General features: G+C 40.9%; 1 protein-coding gene across 1 annotated transcript in view; it reads right to left on the bottom strand.

Annotated features, from left to right (window-relative positions):
* Positions 1–365: 365 nt before the first annotated feature.
* auh (AU RNA binding protein/enoyl-CoA hydratase) overlaps positions 366–21,961 on the bottom strand; it is a 44,814-nt gene continuing 23,218 nt past the window's right edge. The window contains exons 7-10 of the mRNA XM_038970247.1: positions 8,590–8,777; positions 6,364–6,414; positions 1,607–1,654; positions 366–1,118 (exon numbers count right to left, since the gene is read on the bottom strand). Coding sequence (XP_038826175.1) covers positions 1,041–1,118; positions 1,607–1,654; positions 6,364–6,414; positions 8,590–8,777 — 365 coding nt within the window. The 3' untranslated portion in view covers positions 366–1,040. The remainder of the gene's footprint in view (positions 1,119–1,606; positions 1,655–6,363; positions 6,415–8,589; positions 8,778–21,961) is intronic.

Raw genomic sequence — 21,961 nt, 5'->3', positions numbered from 1 at the left:
TGTTTACCACTTAGCCACTTCCTTTGAAATGCATTCAGGGTGAAATAAATGACCAGTGGGTTTTTGAAGGGGGATGAAACGCCATTCTCCGATAATTTTTCATGGAAAACATTAAACATGTTCGCTGTAAGGCCTAAAGCATTTAAACAGCACATTTCATAAACTACTGTAAACTGTAAAAACACCAGCTGACTTGTTTTCATGAGAGTTTCTCTTAGGGTGAAAGGTCATAAAACATCAATACATTGATATTCATTTGGTGTCAAGAAACTAGGCTTAGATCCAAGGTTGGCAGAAGGTCTTTTTACACTACAGTATGTCATGTGTAACTAGCTTCAAAACATGAGACGAGAAGCATAGACAGGTGACAGAGTTTGAGACAGAACTTTATTGTGATAGCTCTACAAAGATTTCCTCTGTGATCTAGGAACAGATCCTTTCTCTAACATTCAAACATTAGAAAACACAGCGAACTTGGGAAGTGCAAGGCTTTTATCATGTGATTTGCTGTTAGCCTGCCTGATATCATGAAATGTAATTAGAAAATGGATTGGATGCGCTGACGACCACACGCTCATCAAATAAATAGGGAATTTCGGGGACGATTCGTTTCTGCGTAATACTAAGGATCTAATCTCATCTCATCACAGTAGCAAATTCTTCATTATTCTGATCTTCTGAATCACTGAGAAACAAACACTCGATAATGTTAACATACAACAGACAGACCACATGTTGGACACGACAACAAGGAAAGGCAACTCATGACATTAGAAACTGAAAAAAATAAAGTCATCATGCAGATTAGCGGTTCTGGTTATGAATCAGCTGTAAAGTTGTTCTCTCCCTAACTTCTATCTCTGTCCGGATACAGTACTTTTATGTGACCTCTCACGTCTCGGTTAGGACACCCCACTCCAGTTATAGTGCGGAGGGTACTGCCTATATTGCCGTCTTATGGGAATCTGACAGAAGCAGTGAAAGGAGGAGAACTGAAGGTAGCCATTTGCGATTGCTCTTGATTGACCCAGGGTGAACGTTTACTCTCCCTTGAAGCGAGGAGGCCTCTTCTCCTTGAACGCAGCCAGTCCCTCCAGCCTGTCTTTTGTCGGAATCACCTTGGAAACCACAAAAGATGTGTCAACGAAAGACAACAACGTATATGTTCTATTTTTAGTGATCCTGCGAGCCATGATGGTGGTGGTTGTTTATGCGTCATACTGTGTGAGTTGTTTGATGGACAACTGAAGACTGTTCAAAGTGGTGTCCAAAGTGAGCGTAGCTATGCAGCAGGTGGAAGAGGTACACTATGTCAATAGACACTATCTAACCTTGACAAAATCGTGGCGTTATTGTATGTGAACTGCGTATAAAAAGAAGTGTACATTTTAAATAGTTCTAGCAAAAAAATAAGCGTCAGAAATCTACAGCATATGGGCTATTTAACAGAATATGGGCTATTTAACAGAATATGGGCTATTTAACAGAATATGGGCTATTTAACAGAATATGGGCTATTTAACAGAATATGGGCTATTTAACAGAATAATGGGCTATTTAACAGAAGGGTTGTGGAATTTAAGTTCTTGTTCATGACTAGACGTACCTGGGCATAGCATGCTTCTTCAATTGCTAATCCCGTATTTAAATCCACCTGAAAAATATCAAGATATTAGAGAAAATAACAAACATATGCAGCAATATAAACCGTATAAAATAGCTATTTTCTACCATCTTTATTCTTGACCAGCTATGTGGTTTCATTGTTCCCTGTCATTCCTACAGGATCGAAACTACAGATGTAGTGTCTTAATTTGATCACCCTGTTGCAGAAGAACTTTCCTGCAATGGAAATGGAAAACTTGTAGTGTAGTATTTCAGGTTTAAAAAGGCTTCTCACGTTTGTAATTTCCACTGAAATTTCAGACTTGATTTTCCCTTATGAAAAATGTATCAACACCTACAAAAATTTTCATTAATTACATCGAACAAAAACATAAACGCAAATGGTAAAGCCTTGGTCATATGTTTCATGAGCTGAAATAAAAGATCCCTGAAATTGTCCATACGCATAAAAAGCTTATTTCTCTCAAATTTCTTTACATCCCTGTTAGTGAGCATTTCCCCTTTGCCAAAATATTCCATCCACCTGAGAGGTGTGGCATATCAAGAAGATGATTAAAAAGCATGATCACTACACAGGTGCACCTTGTGCTGGGGGACAATAAAAGGCCACTAAAATGTGCGGTTTTGTCAAACAACACAATGCCACAGAAGTTTTGAGGGAGTGTGCAATTGGCATGCTGACTGCAGGAATATCCACCAGAGTTGTTGCCAGAGAATTTAATGTTAATTTCTCTACCATAAGCCACCTCCAACGTCGTATTAGATCATTTGGCAGTACGTCCAACCAGCCTCGCAAACGCAGACCACGTGTAACCATGCCAACCCAGGACCACATCTGGCTTCTTCACCTGCGGAATCGTCTCAGACCAGTCACCCGGACAGCTGATGAAACTGTGGGTTTGCACAACCGAATAATTACTGCACAAATTGTCAAGGAAACGTCGTCATCACCAAATGCTCATCTTTGATGGCCACTGGAACACTGGAGAAGTGTTCTCTACACGGATGAATGGAGGTTTCAATTGTACCGCACAGATGGTAGACCGCGTGTATGGTGTCGTGTGGGTGAGCGGTTTGCTGATGTCAATGTTGTGAAGAGAGTGCCCCATGGTGGCGGTGGGGTTATGGTATGGGCAGCATAAGCTATGGACAACGAACACAATTGCATTTTATCGCTGGCAATTTGAATGCACAGAGATACCATGACGAGATCCTGAGGCCTATTGTTGTGCCATTCATCAGCCTCCATCACTTCATGTTTCAGCATGATAATGCATGGCCCCATGTCGCAATAATCTGTACACAATTCCTGGAAGCTGAAAATGTACCAGTTCTTCCATGGCCTGCATACTCACCAGACATGTCACCCATTGAGCATGTTTGGGATGCTCTGGATCGACATGTACGACAGCGTGTACCAGTTCCCGCCAATATCCAGTAACTTTGCACAGCCATTGAAGAGCAGTGGGACAACATTCCACAGGCCACAATCAACAGCCTGATCAACTGTATGCGAAGGAGATGTGTCACGCTGCAGGAGGCAAATGGTGGTCACACCAGATGCTGACTGGTTTTCTGATCCACTCCCCTACTTTTTTTTTAAAGGTATCTGTGACCAACAGATGCATATCTGTATTCCCATTTATGTGAAATCCATAGATTAGGGCCTAATTAATTTAAATTGACTGATTTCCTTCTATGAACTGTAACTCAGTAAAATCTTTGAAGTTGTTGTGTTTATATTTTTGTTCAGTGTATAAGCCACATAATAATTAACATTTCCTGTTACTGTAGGATTCTTTTCCAGCTGTAGCAAACTGGCTCAAATTACGATCCTATATCTGTATTGAGCATATGTCTGTGCATTGGTGAAATGTTCACCAACTTTAACAAACCTACCTAGATCCAAGACCCATTCCAAATTCACACTTTAAAGGTTGAATTATACAGAATTAGGGGGCAGCATTTATTTTCCCTGACAGCACAGAGGGAGGAGAAACCTACTTTCATAGGTTACCTTGGCATTAAAACCGAACCAGAAATATCTCCTGTGCCATACTCTCCTTTAGAAAATAACCTACATTTAAAAGAGATCGTTGTTGAGCAATTTTATAAAGGAATGCACAGGTTCTTTGTGGGGAAAAAATTCTCTCTGTTTAAAAATGTGCATCTTTCAAGTGGGCCACCTGCTGTTCAAAGTAGTTAGGAACACGTTAAGCTTTAATGACCCGTATTCATATAGCCTGAGAAAACTACATGAAACCAGGCTGGTCTTGTTTGTGATTTGACCATTTGTCAAATTTGGCCCCAATATGGATATTGGCAGTTAGTGTAGCCTATGATACATTAACTTGGTAGAACAGGCTGTCTACAAACAACACCTGTCAGAAAGTGCGGTTTGGAGATATCTTCACTTGACTTGTCAGTTGTGACCGTTGGCCTCTGGTATAACGAAGTCACTCAACAGATTCTCTCAGGTTTCTCTGACGGCCTTCAGATGTGACATGGGTCCCTTTGGCAAGTGAGCTGACTCACTGACTACTGAATCAGATGCTTACTTCAATCCTCCACCATGCTTTGTGGCACCGATTCCTAAATGCAGCAAGACCCAAGAGGCCATACCCAAATACTATTACTAGACCTGAGGTCATTCCCAAATATTATTACTAGACCTGAGGTCATTCCCAAATACTATTACTAGACCTGAGGTCATTCCCAAATATTATTACTAGACCTGAGGTCATTCCCAAATACTATTACTAGACCTGAGGTCATTCCCAAATACTATTACTAGACCTGAGATCATTCCCAAATACTATTACTAGACCTGAGGTCATTCCCAAATACTATTACTAGACCTGAGGTCATTCCCAAATACTATTACTAGACCTAGGAGATCATTCCCAAATACTATTACTAGACCTAGGAGGTCATTCCCAAATACTATTACTAGACCTGAGGTCATTCCCAAATACTATTACTAGACCTAGGAGATCATTCCCAAATACTATTACTAGACCTAGGAGATCATTCCCAAATAATATTACTAGACCTGAGGTCATTCCCAAATACTATTACTAGACCTAGGAGATCATTCCCAAATACTTTTACTAGACCTGAGGTCATACCCAAATACTATTACTAGACCTGAGAACATTCCCAAATACTATTACTAGACCTGAGATCATTCCCAAATACTATTACTAGACCTGAGGTCATTCCCAAATACTATTACTAGACCTGAGGTCATACCCAAATACTATTACTAGACCTGAGATCATTCCCAAATAATATTACTAGACCTGAGATCATTCCCAAATACTATTACTAGACCTGAGGTCATACCCAAATACTATTACTAGACCTAGGAGATCATTCCCAAATACTAATACTAGACCTGAGGTCATTCCCAAATACTATTACTAGACCTAGGAGATCATTCCCAAATACTATTACTAGACCTAGGAGGTCATTCCCAAATACTATTACTAGACCTGAGGTCATTCCCAAATACTATTACTAGACCTAGGAGATCATTCCCAATTACTATTACTAGACCTGAGGTCATACCCAAATACTATTACTAGACCTAGGAGATCATTCCCAAATACTATTACTAGACATAGGAGATCATTCCCAAATACTATTGCTAGACCTAGGAAATCATTCCCAAATACTATTACTAGACCTAGGAGATCATTCCCAAATACTATTACTAGACCTAGGAGATCATTCCCAAATACTATTACTAGACCTGAGGTCATTCCCAAATACTATTACTAGACCTAGGAGATCATTCCCAAATACTATTACTAGACCTGAGGTCATTCCCAAATACTATTACTAGACCTGAGGTCATTCCCAAATACTATTACTAGACCTGAGGTCATCCCCAAATACTATTACTAGACCTGAGGTCATCCCCAAATACTATTACTAGACCTGAGGTCATTCCCAAATACTATTACTAGACCTAGGAGATCATTCCCAAATACTATTACTAGACCTGAGGTCATTCCCAAATACTATTACTAGACCTAAGAGATCATTCCCAAATACTATTACTAGACCTAAGAGATCATTCCCAAATACTATTACTAGACCTAAGAGATAATTCCCAAATACTATTACTAGACCTAGGAGATCATTCCCAAATACTATTACTAGACCTAGGAGATCATTCCCAAATACTATTGCTAGACCGGAGGTCATACCCAAATACTATTACTAGACCTAGGAGATCATTCCCAAATACTATTACTAGACCTGAGGTCATTCCAAAATACTATTACTAGACCTAGGAGATCATTCCCAAATACTATTACTAGACCTAGGAGATCATTCCCAAATACTATTACTAGACCTGAGGTCATTCCCAAATACTATTACTAGACCTGAGGTCATTCCCAAATACTATTACTAGACCTGAGGTCATTCCCAAATACTATTACTAGACCTAGGAGATCATTCCCAAATACTAATGCTAGACACAAGAGGTCATCCTTAAAAGGTCATCCCTAAGGGGCCAATCTCAAATATGATTTGAACCCAAGTCTGCTTAGAACATCAAAATGACGTAACCGGTGCCCCAACCATTCAATCATAAACATATGACCAGATTTGGTCAAATTATAAAATACTGTACTTGAGGCCAGTATGTCGACTGAAAACTGAATTTGGGGACATTTGATCACTTATTACAGAGATGGAAAAAGTACCGTTATGTATGAGTCTTACCTCTATGCCCTGGTTGATGGCCAACTTTGCCATCCTAATTGCAATGGGACCCTGAGGACATCAAAGCAAAACAATAGTTTGTTTAGGGTCAAAAGTACATTTAAATAACAATGGTTGTTGTGTCTACCCTGAGTCAATATAACAGATGGTTCTCCGGTATAATGTTGAAGGTCACTAGAAATCTAATCCGTACATAAAAGGTACAACACCTGCATTCGCTCAGGTGTTATTTCTAAGAAGTTGATACAACACGACTGTATGCTAAACTCCAAATCATTCAGTGTAGCAGGCTATTCTGAGGATCTGAGAATAGGTTTGATTTCAGGGCAGAGTCAACGGCCATGTCGGAACACCCGTACGTGCATCTAAAGAGTACGCTGATTGGGTATGCAAAAATAAAACGTTTTATATTATGTGAAATTTCTAAACATGTAGTACATTTTATATGCCAGGATGTAAATGTCATTTCAGTTTTTTCATCTAGTATGAATTCGCTGCACGAATTGAGGAAGAAAATGACATCTATAGACCCAGCTGATAACCAAGTAAGGGGACACGAATGTGTAATTTCGTCCCTGCTTAAAGGTGGTATTACTCCGGTTTTGATACAATGTACAGTGCATTCGTCAACTATTCAGACCCCTTGACTTTTCCCATTTTGTTACGTTACAGCCTTATTCTAAAATGGATCAAATACTTTATCCCAACTCATCAATCTACACACAGTACCCCATAATGACATAGTGAAAACAGGTTTACATTTTTTTGTGCAAATTTATACAAAATAAAAAAACTCATACCTTATTTACATAAGTATTCAGACCCTTTGCTATGAGACTCAAAATTGAGCTCAGGTGCATCCTATTTCCATTGATCATCCTTGAGATGTTTCTACAACTTGATTGGAGTCCACCTGTGTAAATTCAATTGATTGGACATGATTTGGAAAGCCACACACCTGTCTATATAAGGTCCCACAGTTGACAGTGCATGTCAGAGCAAAAACCAAGCCATTAGGTTTAAGGAATTGTCCGTAGAGCTCCGAGACAGGATTGTGTCGAGCCACAGATCTAGGGAAGGGTACCAAACATTTCTGCAGCATTGAAGGTCCCCAAGAGCACAGTTGCCTTCATCATTCTTATTAAATGGAAGAAGTTTGGAACCACCAAGACTCTTCCTAGAGCTGGCCACCCAGCCAAACTGAGCAAATGGGGGAGAAGGGCCTTGGTTAGGGAGGTGACCAAAAACCTGATGGTCACTCTGACAGAGCTCCAGAGTTCCTCTGTGGAGATGGGAGAACCTTCCAGACGGACAACCATCTCTGCAGCACTCCACCAATCAGGCCTTTATGGTAGAGTGGTCAGACGGAAGCCAGTCCTCAGTAAAAGGCACATGACAGCCCACTTCGAGTTTTCCAAAAGGCACCTAAAGGACTCTTAGAACATGAGAAACAAGATTCTCTGGTCTGATGAAACCAAGATTGAACTCTATGGCCTGAATGCAGAGCGTCACGTCTGGAGGAAACCCTACAGTGAAGCATGGTGGTGGCAGCATCATGCTGTGGGGATGTTTGCAGCGGCAGGGACTGGGAGACTAGTCAGGATCGAGGGAAAGATGAACGGAGCAAAGTACAGAGAGATCCTTGATGAAAACCTAATCCGGATCACTCAGGACCTTAGACTGGTGCGAAGGTTCACCTTCCAACAGGACAACAACCCTAAGTACACAGCCAAGACAACGCAGTAGTGGCTTCGGGACAAGTCTCTGAATGTCCTTGAGTGGCCCAGCCAGGGGCTGGACTTGAACCCGATCGAACATCTCTGGAGAGACCTGAAAATAGCTGTGCAGCGACGCTCCCCATCCAACCTGACAGAGCTTGAGAGGATCTGCAGAGAAAAATGGGAGAAACTGCCCAAATACAGGTGTGCCAAGCTTTTAGCGTCATACCCAAGAAGCTAAAGGTGCTTCAACAAAGAACTGAGTAAAGGGTCTGAATACTTATGTAAATGTGATATTTAAATGTAGCATTTTTAATACATTTGCAAACATTTCTAAAAACCTGTTTTTGCTTTGTCATTATGGTGTATTGTGTGTAGATTGATGAGGAAGAACATTTTTTTAAATCAATTTTAGAATAAGGCTGTAAGTTAACAAAATGTGGAAAATGTCAAGGGGTTTGAAAACTTTCTGAATGCACTGTACGTACATGCTTTATCATATACTCACATTTGGGTTGAACTCGCGGGCCAGGTCCAGTGCTCTGAGGTAGGCTGCATCTCCGCTCTTGTTCTGCTCCACAGCATGGCTGACCAGGCCCAGTCTCTTCGCCTCTGTTCCGTCAATTGCCCTCGCTGCAAAGATCAGCTCCTTAGCCAGGGCTACCCCGATGGCCCTGGGTAGTCGCTGGGTACCACCTGGATGGAGGCGGTGGAGGAGAATGAAGTGGAGGAGGAAGAGGGGGTGGAGGAGGAAGAGAAAGAGAAGGAAGAGGTGGTGGAGGAGAAGGAAGTGGAGGAGGAAGAGGTGGTGGAGGAGAAGGAAGTGGAGGAGGAAGAGGGGGTGGAGGAGAAGGAAGTGGAGGAGGAAGAGGGGGTGGAGGAGGAGAAGGAAGAGGAGGAGGAGAAGGAAGTAGAGGAGGAAGAGGGGGTGGAGGAGGAGAAGGAAGAGGAGGGAGTGGAGGAGAAGGAAGTGGAGGAGGAAGAGGGGGTGGAGGAGAAGGAAGTGGAGGAGGAAGAGGGGGTGGAGGAGGAGAAGGAAGAGGAGGGGGTGGAGGAGAAGGAAGTGGAGGAGGAAGAGGGGGTGGAGGAGAAGGAAGTGGAGGAGGAAGAGGGGTGGAGGAGGAGAAGGAAGAGGAGGAGGAAGAGGAGGTGAAAGAAGAGAAGAGATTGGGCGCTACAGTGAGTAACGTTATGTTAATGAATAAATATGGCTAGCCTGCTGAAACAGAACAAAATATGAGCTATAATTCTATTTGTGAGAGCTGGCTGTTTTTATTCATACATGTTGGATTATTCATGGTTTATAACAACCAAAGACAGTCTACAACACTAACACACCTGATTTAAAACATTAACCAATCATGGAATGAAAGCCTGCACACTCTGTGAAGCTGTCCAGGACCTTTGGAGCTGGAGAGGAGACCCCTGGTCTACAGTGCATCTTTGTTGAAGTTTTCAGTTGAGGTTATTGTGATGATTTGACAAGGAATATTCCCCACAAATGAGATAAGGATGAAAAGCCATGTTTGAACAAGGCTGTGGGTCATAGCACATTCCTCCTGGGCTGTGACCTCCTGGGCTGTGGGTCATAGCACATTCCTCCTGGGCTGTGACCTCCTGGGCTGTGGGTCATAGCACATTCCTCCTGGGCTGTGACCTCCTGGGCTGTGGGTCATAGCACATTCCTCCTGGGCTGCGACCTCCTGGGCTGTGGGTCATGGCACATTCCTCCTGGGCTGTGACCTCCTGGGCTGTGGGTCATGGCACATTCCTCCTGGGCTGTGACCTCCTGGGCTGTGGGTCATGGCACATTCCTCCTGGGCTGTGACCTCCTGGGCTGTGGGTCATGGCACATTCCTCCTGGGCTGTGATCTCCTGGGCTGTGGGTCATAGCACATTCCTCCTGGGCTGTGACCTCCTGGGCTGTGGGTCATAGCACATTCCTCCTGGGCTGTGGGTCATAGCACATTCCTCCTGGGCTGTGACCTCCTGGGCTGTGGGTCATAGCACATTCCTCCTGGGCTGTGACCTCCTGGGCTGTTGGTCATGGCACATTCTTCCTGGGCTGTGACCTCCTGGGCTGTGATGTACTGGCAGGTGGATCGTGGTTAAACATTCTATAATACTCCACTTCTCTGTATCTTTTGGGGTGGAAAACATGTACAGTAGTGAATCAATTTCTTCCTTGTTGAAAGGACACTGTAAATCCTGACCTTTCTCACTCAGTGCAAGCAATTGCCTCTGTCTGTGGAAGTCACATAACTGGGAGGTGAAATACAAAGACAAAGAAGGCCTTGGCTTCTCACCACCTGAATAAACAGTAACCTCATCTTGCAGGAGCTGTGATGCACTTGGCAGCAGTTATGTCAAGCCTAGATCTAGATGCATCAAATATCTAGAAGGTGAACACAACTAAACGAGGGGTACAAAAAAAAGGGAGAAATTTGAGATAAACAGCAATGTGCTTTTTATTGGGCTTCTCTTAAAAATGCTAAAGTAGATAGCTTTCCTGAAACCACGAGGAGAATGCTGAAGTAATTTATTTTATTTTTATTTATTTTATTAAACCTTTATTTAACCAGGTAGGCCAGTAGAGAACAAGTTATCATTTACAACTGCGACCTGGCCAAGATAAAGCAAAGCAGTGTAACAAAAACAACGCAGAGTTACACAAACAAACGTACAGTCAATAACACAATAGAAAAATATATGTACAGTGTGTGCAAATGTAGAAGAGTAGGGAGGTAAGACAATAAATAGGCCATAGAGGCTAAATAATTACAATTTAGCATTAACACTGGAGTGATGGATGTGCAAGTAGAGATACTGGGGTGCAAAAGAGCAAGAAGATAAATAACAATATGGGGATGAGGTAGTTGGGTGTACTATTTAGAGATTGGCTGTGTACGGCTGTGTACAGGTACAGTGATCGGTAAGTTTCTCTGACAGCTGATGCTTAAAGTTAGTGAGGGAGATATAAGACTCCAACTTCAGTGATTTTTGCAATTCGTTTGAGTCATTGGCAGCAGAGAACTGGAAGGAAAGGCGGCCAAATTAAGTGTTGGCTTTGGGGTGACCAGTGAAAAATACCTGCTGGAGCGTGTGCTACGGGTGGGAGTTGCTATGGTGACCAGTGAACTGAGATAAGGCGGGGCTTTACCTAGCAAAGACTTATAGATGACCTGGAGCCAGTGGGTTTGGCGACGAATATGAAGCGAGGGCCAGCCAACGAGAGCATACAGGTCGCAGTGGTGGTTAGTATATGGGGCTTTGGTGACAAAACGGATGGAACTGTGATAGACTACATCCAGTTTTCTGAGTAGAGTGTTGGAGGCTATTTTGTAAATGACATCGCCAAAGTCAAGGATCGGTAGGATGGTCAGTTTTACAAGGGTATGTTTGGCAGCATGAGTGAAGGAGGTTTTGTTGCGAAATAGGAAGCCGATTCTAGATTTAATTTTGGATTGGAGATGCTTAATGTGAGTCTGGAACGAGAGTTTACAGGCATACCAGACACCTAGGTATTTGTAGTTGTCCACATATACTAAGTCAGAACCATCCAGAGTAGTGATGCTAGTCGGGCGGGCGGGTGCGGGGAGCGATCGGTTGAAGAGCATGCATTTAGTTTTACTAGCATTTAAAAGCAGTTGGAGGCCACGGATGGAAGGAGTGTTGTATGGCGTTGAAGCTCGTCTGGAGGTTTGTTAACACGTATACTATGACTAACTTCCTTATCAGACTAGAATGGCGGTTATATTGCTCATGGCACTGCTCACCAAGGTAATAACCTCAGTCCGGATGCATTTCTACAGGAAATAAAACATTTACATACAAACAATGCAATGCACATAGTCCGGAGGAAAATAAAACAAGACATTTTAAACAAATGGCAGTGTAATTCCTTGGTAATAGGGCTTAGAGTGAATATGGGTCAGTCACTTAATTATCAGCGTGTATTATCAGTATGTTTACAGTGATCACAGACACATTCTCACCTCCCAGACAGGATGCTCACACATATTCAGTCATTCTGAGTTGATCAGATAGAACAGGTAGGGGAGTGGTGGTGACGACATTATTCTCTGTTAGTTGTGTTTTCATTCTGACAGCTGCTACAGCCCATGTTGTGTCGACTAAGACAAAATGATAACACGGGAAAAATAAGGGACATCACTAAAAAGTTACATATTATTATTATATATTTGTATAAAATTACAGGTAAACTATACACAAGGTGGAATGTAGCTGTTCGAGACTTTTGCATATAAATAAATGCCATCTGTTTTTGTTGTCATGAAAGTGTTAGTTAGTAGTTGGTTTGAAGTGGTCCTTGTTGCTCAACTCTTACACAAGAACTTGGATGGGAAAGTGTTTACCCGTGGAGGAGCCTGCATGAGTTATCACAGAACCCTGATGGCGCAATGATAAACACTCATTTGTTGCCAATTGCTGTTTTCTCTGTCTACCTCCCTTTGCTTTGGACTGTTTCTCTGTCTACCTCCCTTTGCTTTGGACTGTTTTCACTGTTTCTCTGTCTACCCCTCTTTGCTTTGGACTGTTTTCACTGTTTCTCTGTCTACCTCCCTTTGCTTTGGACTGTTTTCACTGTCTCTGTCTACCTCCCTTTGCTTTGGACTGTTTTCACTGTGTCTCTGTCTACCTCCCTTTGCTTTGGACTGTTTTCACTGTGTCTCTGTCTACCTCTCTTTGCTTTGGACTGTTTTCACTGTGTCTCTGTCTACCTCCCTTTGCTTTGGACTGTTTTCACTGTTTCTCTGTCTACCTCCCTTTGCTTTGGACTGTTTTCACTGTGTCTCTGTCTACCTCCCTTTGCTTTGGACTGTTTTCACTGTTTCTCTGTCTACCTCCCTTTGCTTTGGACTGTTTTCACTGTGTCTCTGTCTACCCCTCTTTGCTTTGGACTGTTTTCACTGTGTCTCTGTCTACCCCTCTTTGCTTTGGACTGTTTTCACTGTCTCTGTCTACCTCCCTTTGCTTTGGACTGTTTTCACTGTGTCTCTGTCTACCCCTCTTTGCTTTGGACTGTTTTCACTGTTTCTCTGTCTACCTCCCTTTGCTTTGGACTGTTTTCACTGTCTCTGCCTACCTCCCTTTGCTTTGGACTGTTTTCACTGTGTCTCTGTCTACATCTCTTTGCTTTGGATTGCCTCCTTTCTTACTTGCTTCATCAACTCATAACAGTTAGCTTAAAATAACGCAACATAACATAATAACAGAACTCTGAAGGCTAAAAACCTTTGATTAGCCCAAAAAAATTGGCTATTGTTTACCCATTCCACAGAGCGCAAGATAGTGCACTGCAAATTCTCAGACAACATATTCAAGACTTCCTCGACAAACACATAAGTGAAGAAAAAGGCAGATGAGAGATAAGATGTTACATAGAATCGTTGTGTCACTCGTCACTTACATTATTAACCACACAATTCTGGTAACTTCTGTGGCTCGACCTCATAGTCTTGCATAACATTGTGTAACTAAGTTTTAATACACCAGGGGGAAAAAAATGGTGCAACGACTTCTGAGAAATCATTGTCACAATGCCATTTTCCTCATGGCGGTTGGTCAATTTTCTCATTGCTTAACCATTGCCTGAACCGTAAACATTGCACAATGGGGAAAAGCTACAGTTAGTGTCTTGACATGCCTTGAGAAAGTATGATGTAGTGCAAATACTGTTGCACAGTGCTATCATGTCAAGGAGCTGCCTTTGGAGGCGTGTGTTTGAAATCAGTGAGCCGGACAGCAAATGAAGTGAAGTGAAAATGCATTTTGGCTTCAAAGAAAAGTTCAAGGTCGGTGCTGAAGAGGACTCGTGACACATGGCAGCTTTGTGAGGAGTCAGACACTTTCTGCAGAAATGAGGCTCCTAGAATCGCAACATTAACCCTTCCCAATAGCCAGCACTATAGACTTATGTCTAGCGCAATGTTTCTGTTTACCACAGACGGTTGGGGTCAATTCAGGATTGAAATGACCAGACAATTCGTCAAGTGTAACATGGTGAAATACCTGAATAACTGAAATCTTGCTGGAGCTCTGCTGAGTACCGCATTACAAAAAGTTTGTTGAATTCCCAACGTGTTTTCACTATGCTTTCAACCATCTAAAAGCACAACCAAATTCCAAGGGAAAAACAACTTGTGACTTTTGGTTTAGTTGTCATCTTAATGTGTTATCACTGCACTTTCAGCCATTTAAAAGCACAACAAAGTTAAAATGGGAAATACAATGTCTGACATTTTGTTTTTAAAAATACAACATAATGTGTTACCACTGTGCTTCAACTAACAGCAGATTACCTGGATTATAGTTCAGATGACTTTAGATGTACATTGTGCAAGTGAGATTCTGCATAGATTATCAACATTGTGAAGACTTTGTATGATTACATAATAAAACACTTGTAGTTACAGTAACCTCAAAATGTGGCCATGGATGAGTTACACATTTTGGAGTTGAATAAAAAAAAACTGCTCAGAGCTACTGGCTTAATCCTATTCCTTAAATTTCATTTTTGGTTTAGTTGGAGATATAATTTGTTAACTTTTTGCAAATCCAATGTATTTTCCACATAGATTCCACGTCACAATACGTGACAAATTACGTTGGAGCAACATTGACTTAACTAGTTTGTGCCCAGTGGGCATGAACTGATTTATCACATACTATTTTAACAGAAGACATTTTTCAATATCTATATCAAAAGTACTTTGTTTTTATCATTTTCATTAAAAAATAAAAATAATCTCAACATATGGCTGCTTAATCTTGATAGGACAGACCTGATTTTGTTAAATGCAAAATTAAATTTAGATTTATTATTTTATTTATTTAACCTTTATTTAACTAGGAAAGTCAGTTAAGAACAAATTCTTATATACAATGACGGCCTACCCCGGCCAAACCCAGACCAATTGTGCGCCGCCCTATGGGACTCCCAATCACGACCGGTTGTGATAAAGCCTGGATTTGAACCAGGGTCTGTACTGACACCTCTAGCACTGAGATGCAGTGGCTTAGACCACTGTGCCACTCGAGAGTCTTATCTAAAAATGAATCTGAATCAAAATGTTCTATCTATTTCAAACAGACTGCCAAATAAGGCCAGCCTTAGACATAAACTAGGCTATTAGGTAATCTAGAGCTTTTAAGGACACGGTTTGGAGGAGCTGGCAGAAGTGGTGTTGGCTGGCTGACACCCTGGGAACAACACATAATATATATAAACTCAGCAAAAAAAGAAATGTCCTCTCACTGTCAACTGTGTTTATTTTCAGCAAACGTATCATGTGTAAATATTTGTATGAACATAACAAGATTCAACAACTGAGACATAAACTGAACAAGTTCCACAGCCATGTGACTAACAGAAATGGAATAATGTGTCCCTGAACAAAGGGGGGGGGGTCGAAATCAAAAGTAACAGTCAGTATCTGGTGTGGCCACCAGCTGCATTAAGTACTGCAGTGCATCTCCTCCTCATGGACTGCACCAGATTTGCCCGTTCTTGCTGTGAGATGTTACCCCACTCTTCCACCAATGCACCTGCATTTCCGGGGGGAATGGCCCTAGCCCTCACCCTCCGATCCAACAGGTCCCAGACGTGCTCAATGGGATTGAGATCCGGTTAAATAAAAGGATGGGCCTCTCCAAATTACAAAGCCATATTCACATGACATGGATAAATGTCAACCGCTTGTACACAGACTCCAAAGGGCAGTGGGTTTTCTGCATAGAAAAATTTGTTTTTTCAGTTGCCTATGTCCAAACGGTAAAAAAAGAAAACATTGAAAATAATTTGGGATGGGGGGCATCGCTGCACAACTATTTTCAGATCTCTCCAGAGATGTTCGATCGGGTTCAAGTCCGGGCTCTGGCTGGGCCACTCAAGGACATTTGGAGACTTGTCCCGAAGCCACTCCTGCCTTGGCTGTGTGCTGAGGGTCGTTGTCCGGTTGGAAGGTGAACCTTCGCCCCAGTCTGAGGTCTTCAGTGCTCTGGAGCAGGTTTTCATCTCTGTATGTTGCTCCATTCAACCCGATCGAACATCTCTGGAGACCTGAAAATAGCTGTGCAGCAACGCTCCCCATCCAACCTGACAGAGCTTGAGAGGATCTGCAGAGAAGAATGGGAGAAACTCCCCAAATACAGGTGTGCCAAGCTTGTAGTGTCATACCCAAGAAGACTCAAGGCTGTAATCGCTGCCAAAGGTGCTTCAACAAAGTACCGAGTAAAGGGTCTGAATACTTATGTAAATGTGATGTCAGTTTTTTTTAAATACATTTACAACAAAAAAATGTAAACCTGTTGTTTTTACTTTGTCATTATGGTGTATTGTGTGTAGATTGATGAGGGAAAAAACAATTTACTCCATTTTAGAATAAGGCTCTAAAGTAACAAAATGTGGAAAAAGTCAAGGGGTCTGAATACTTTCCGAATGCACTCTATGTGTGCCATTCAGAGGGTGAATGGGCAAGATTAAATATTTAAGTGGCTTTGAACGGGGTATGGTAGTAGGTGCCAGGCGCTCCAGTTTGAGTGTGTCAAGAACTGCAACACTGCTGGGTTTTTCACGCTTAACAGTTTCCTGTGTGTATCAATAATGGTCCACCACCCAAAGGACATCCAGCCAACTTGTGGGAAGCATTGGAGTCAACATGGGCCAGCATCCCTGTGGAAAGCTTGACACCTTGTAGAGTCCATGCCACAACAAATTGAGGTTATTCTGAGGGCAAAAGTGGGTGCAACTCAATATTAGGAAGTGTTCCTAATGTTTTATACACTCAGTGTATTTTTAAATAAGATCTTTGAAAACTAACAATAAGTATTTCTGACATGGCATGGGGCCCCCAGTGATTTTGTTAGAATGTTTCAGTCACTCAGATAGCACAAGCCATGGCAAAATATATAGAGTTGAAGGACATTTTTATCTAAGCCCAATAGCAAAATGTGTTAAATTTTAGCTTTAAAACTTCTAAATGCTCTCTCCACCACTTTTTCACTGCAGCCAAAAGGAGGGCCTCTAAAATGTTTCGGTCTGTGACCACACCAGTGGCCACGCCCACAGCCAAGTCCCCCCTACGCCCACCACCCAAGCCCCACTTTGACCCAGATAAAAACCCTTGAGTGAAACATTGCTGGTATTGCAATCTTGAAAAGTAAATAGAATGCAATCTCTATTTAATTAGACACAAAACAAAAACCACATGGCTTTGGAAAGCAAACTATTCTAAATAAATTACAAAATACACTCCAAATTGTACCGAACATGTTACAACACATGGCAACTTCCGGTAACGCCTTTGATTCATGCTTTGATCTGTTTCAATAACCCATCACTTTCATGTGCTTAATCTGTAATTTAAAAAAAAAATAATAACTCATAGTGAGCAATACAAACGTACACATCTAGGCTACATTTCACCCCTGAATTCCTCCTTTGTGGCCTACATAAAGTGTTGCCTACATGGGGCCATGTTTTTGTTGACAGCAACTGTGGAACTAAAACAAAACTTTACTGTAGCAGGATGCTTTACGAGAGACTTGGCAGCGATGTCACGAACATGTACCTTGGCGCATGCTTGGAACTTTGTTCAGGGAAAAATAGGGATATATATATATATATATATATATATATATATATATATATATATATATAGTTACAGGCAGGGATCTACTTCTTGTGTTACCGTTGCTCATCACTAGGCAACAGGGCTCAACTGTGCTAGCCTATTTCAAGACGCTCCATTCAACCTGGGTTTGTTAACATTTCTGCTCACACTGCTGTTGACAACATTTGCCATTATCCAATTTATCAATTGAGTTCTATCTCAGTTGGCCCAGTTTTGAACTCTGACCGTGGCAAATGCGTAACTATGGTTCCGAAGAGTGCTCACAACCAAGAAAAACATGTTTTATTATCTGCACCAAACAAATACTTATATTCCTACACTGTCTCTCTGTTTACTGTAGGTCAAAACGGGGGGAAAGCAAACCCCATGGCACTACGGTATTGAGTTACATGATACAGTGCTTTTAGATATGCTTATATAATGTCCTGTCTTATCCCCATGGGGTTGCTGGACATTAATAATGGGCCTGTGATATTAAAAACGCCTACTTCTGAGACAAAGAGGCTCTTTTAAAAGGATCTGGGCCCAGTACTGACTGTTATGAGGAGACCTGGAACTGGGTCAGTGGAGTCATGCAGATACAGTATGTACTACTTCACAGATACAGTATGTACTACTTCACAGATACAGTATGTTGTACTTCACAGACACAGTATGTTGTACTACTTCACAGACACAGTATGTTGTACTACTTCACAGATACAGTATGCACAACTTCACAGATACAGTATGTACAACTTCACAGATACAGTATGTTGTACTACTTCACAGATACAGTATGTTGTACTACTTCACAGATAGAGTATGTACTACTTATCAGATGCAGTATGTGGTACTTCACAGATACAGTATGTGGTACTTCACAGATACAGTATGTGGTACTTCACAGATACAGTATGTAGTACTTCACAGATACAGTATGTTGTACTTCACAGATACAGTATGTTGTACTTCACAGACACAGTATGTTGTACTTCACAGACACAGTATGTACTACTTCACAGACACAGCATGTACTACTTCACAGATACAGTATGTACTACTTCACAGATACAGTATGTTGTACTTCACAGACACAGTATGTTGTACTACTTCACAGATACAGTATGTACAACTTCACAGATACAGTATGTACAACTTCACAGATACAGTATGTTGTACTACTTCACAGATACAATATGTACTACTTCACAGATAGAGTATGTACTACTTATCAGATGCAGTATGTGGTACTTCACAGATACAGTATGTGGTACTTCACAGATACAGTATGTAATACTTCACAGATACAGTATGTTGTACTTCACAGATACAGTATGTTGTACTTCACAGACACAGTATGTTGTACTTCACAGATACAGTATGTTGTACTACTTCACAGATACAGTATGTTGTACTACTTCACAGATGCAGTATGTACTACTTAACAGATGCAGTATGTACTACTTCACAGATATAGTATGTGGTACTTCACAGATACAGTATGTAATACTTCACAGATACAGTATATTGTACTTCACAGATACAGTATGTACTACTTCACAGATACAGTATGTACTACTTCACAGATACAGTATGTTGTACTTCACAGATACAATATGTACTACTTCACAGATACAGTATGTTGTACTACTTCACAGATACAGTATGTACTACTTCACAGATACAGTATGTTGTACTACTTCACAGATACAGTATGTACTACTTCACAGATAGAGTATGTACTACTTCACAGATAGAGTATGTACTACTTCACAGATAGAGTATGTACTACTTCACAGATACAGTATGTACTACTTCACAGATACAGTATGTACTACTTCACAGATACAGTATGTACTACTTCACAGATACAGTATGTACTACTTCACAGATACAGTATGTTGTACTTCACAGATACAGTATGTTGTACTACTTCACAGATACAGTATGTACTACTTCACAGATAGAGTATGTACTACTTCACAGATAGAGTATGTACTACTTCACAGATAGAGTATGTACTACTTCACAGATAGAGTATGTACTACTTAACAGATACAGTATGTTGTACTTAACAGATACAGTATGTTGTACTTCACAGATACAGTATGTACTACTTCACAGATACAGTATGTACTACTTCACAGATACAGTATGTACTACTTCACAGATACAGTATGTTGTACTTCACAGATACAGTATGTACTACTTCACAGATACAGTATGTACTACTTCACAGATACAGTATGTACTACTTCACAGACACAGTATGTACTACTTCACAGATACAGATGTTGTACTTCACAGATACAATATGTACTACTTCACAGATACAGTATGTACTACTTCACAGATACAGTATGTACTACTTCACAGATACAGTATGTACTACTTCACAGATACAGTATGTTGTACTACTTCACAGATACAGTATGTTGTACTACTTCACAGATACAGTATGTTGTACTACTTCACAGATACAGTATGTACTACTTCACAGATACAGTATGTTGTACTTCACATATACAATATGTACTACTTCACAGATACAGTATGTACTACTTCACAGATACAGTATGTACTACTTCACAGATACAGTATGTACTACTTCACAGATACAGTATGTTGTACTACTTCACAGATACAGTATGTTGTACTACTTCACAGATACAGTATGTTGTACTACTTCACAGATAGAGTATGTACTACTTAACAGATGCAGTATGTGGTACTTCACAGATACAGTATGTGGTACTTCACAGATACAGTATGTAATACTTCACAGATACAGTATGTTGTACTTCACAGATACAGTATATTGTACTTCACAGATACAGTATGTACTACTTCACAGATACAGTATGTACTACTTCACAGATACAGTATGTTGTACTACTTCACAGATACAGTATGTTGTACTACTTCACAGATACAGTATGTTGTACTACTTCACATATACAGTATGTACTACTTCACAGATACAGTATGTACTACTTCACAGATACAGCATGTTGTACTTCACAGATACAGTATGTTGTACTTCACAGATACAGCATGTTGTTCTTCACAGATACAGTATGTTGTACTTCACAGATACAGTATGTTGCACTTCACAGATACAGTATGTTGCACTTCACAGATACAGTATGTTGCACTTCACAGATACAGTATGTTGCACTTCACAGATACAGTATGTTGCACTTCACAGATACAGTATGTTGCACTTCACAGCACGTGGTACCTGTTGGCACACTTTATGATGGGGAGCGAAACATGTCATAACACCATGTTCTCAGTATTGGTGTCTGGTACTTATATATTAAAACACGTCCCAAATGGCACTCTATTCCCGTGTCAAAAGCAGTGCACTTTATAGGGACCCATTTGGGATTCAGCCACAGTCTTCATAGAGGTACCAGATGACAAGGAATGAAAAAGGGAAAAAGTATTCTCAGGTTTGAACAATACTTCCAAGTGCACTTTTTAAAAATCTCTATAGAAGACTTTGAACCAGGTTACTAAGTATGTTTCTAAAAGCGAAATTGGAACTGTGGGAAAGGCAAATTGAATAGACAACACTTTGAACAACTAGCTGTATTAAAATATTTAACTGCAGCAATTTCTCGCTGCTCGCTCTAACCTTTTGGTCACCGTTACTAAAATAAACTATATGGGGATGAGGTTGTCATTAGATCAGAGGAAATTCAGATTTCTCAGAAATGGTGAATGGCTTTTTTTTTAAAGAAAATTAAAGCTTCTTTGGCAATGTCAAGAAATGAATAACAAGGTAAAATGTTTTCTGTCCAATTTGCATCATGGCAACCATTACATCCTGAGAGGAGTAAAGCACATCCTGAGTTCTTAGAATCAGAGCTGATGCAAGCACCATCATCACAGGAAATCACTGTTGATATAAAATTAAGATTGTAACATTCACAGTTGGATAATACTTCAAAATAAACATAAGGAATACGTAAGATTCGTTACACCTTCATAACTGTAACGATTGTCTACTTCGTCTTCCTCCTCCTCAGACGAGGAGAGGCGAGACGGATCAGATGACCAATATGCAGCGTGGTAGTTAGACATAATGATTTATTGCAAGACGAAGACTGACACGAAATACACTTGATAATTTACAAAATAACAAACGACGTAGACAGACCTGGACATGCGAACTTACATACAACGAAGAACTCACGAACAGGAAAATGACTACACAAAACGAACGAACGGACAAAC

Source organism: Salvelinus namaycush, chromosome 31, assembly GCF_016432855.1.
Source record: "Salvelinus namaycush isolate Seneca chromosome 31, SaNama_1.0, whole genome shotgun sequence".
NCBI classification, from domain to species: Eukaryota; Metazoa; Chordata; class Actinopteri; order Salmoniformes; family Salmonidae; genus Salvelinus; species Salvelinus namaycush.
Note: the sequence above shows the minus strand (reverse complement) of the source record. Positions and strands in the feature narration are given on the sequence as shown.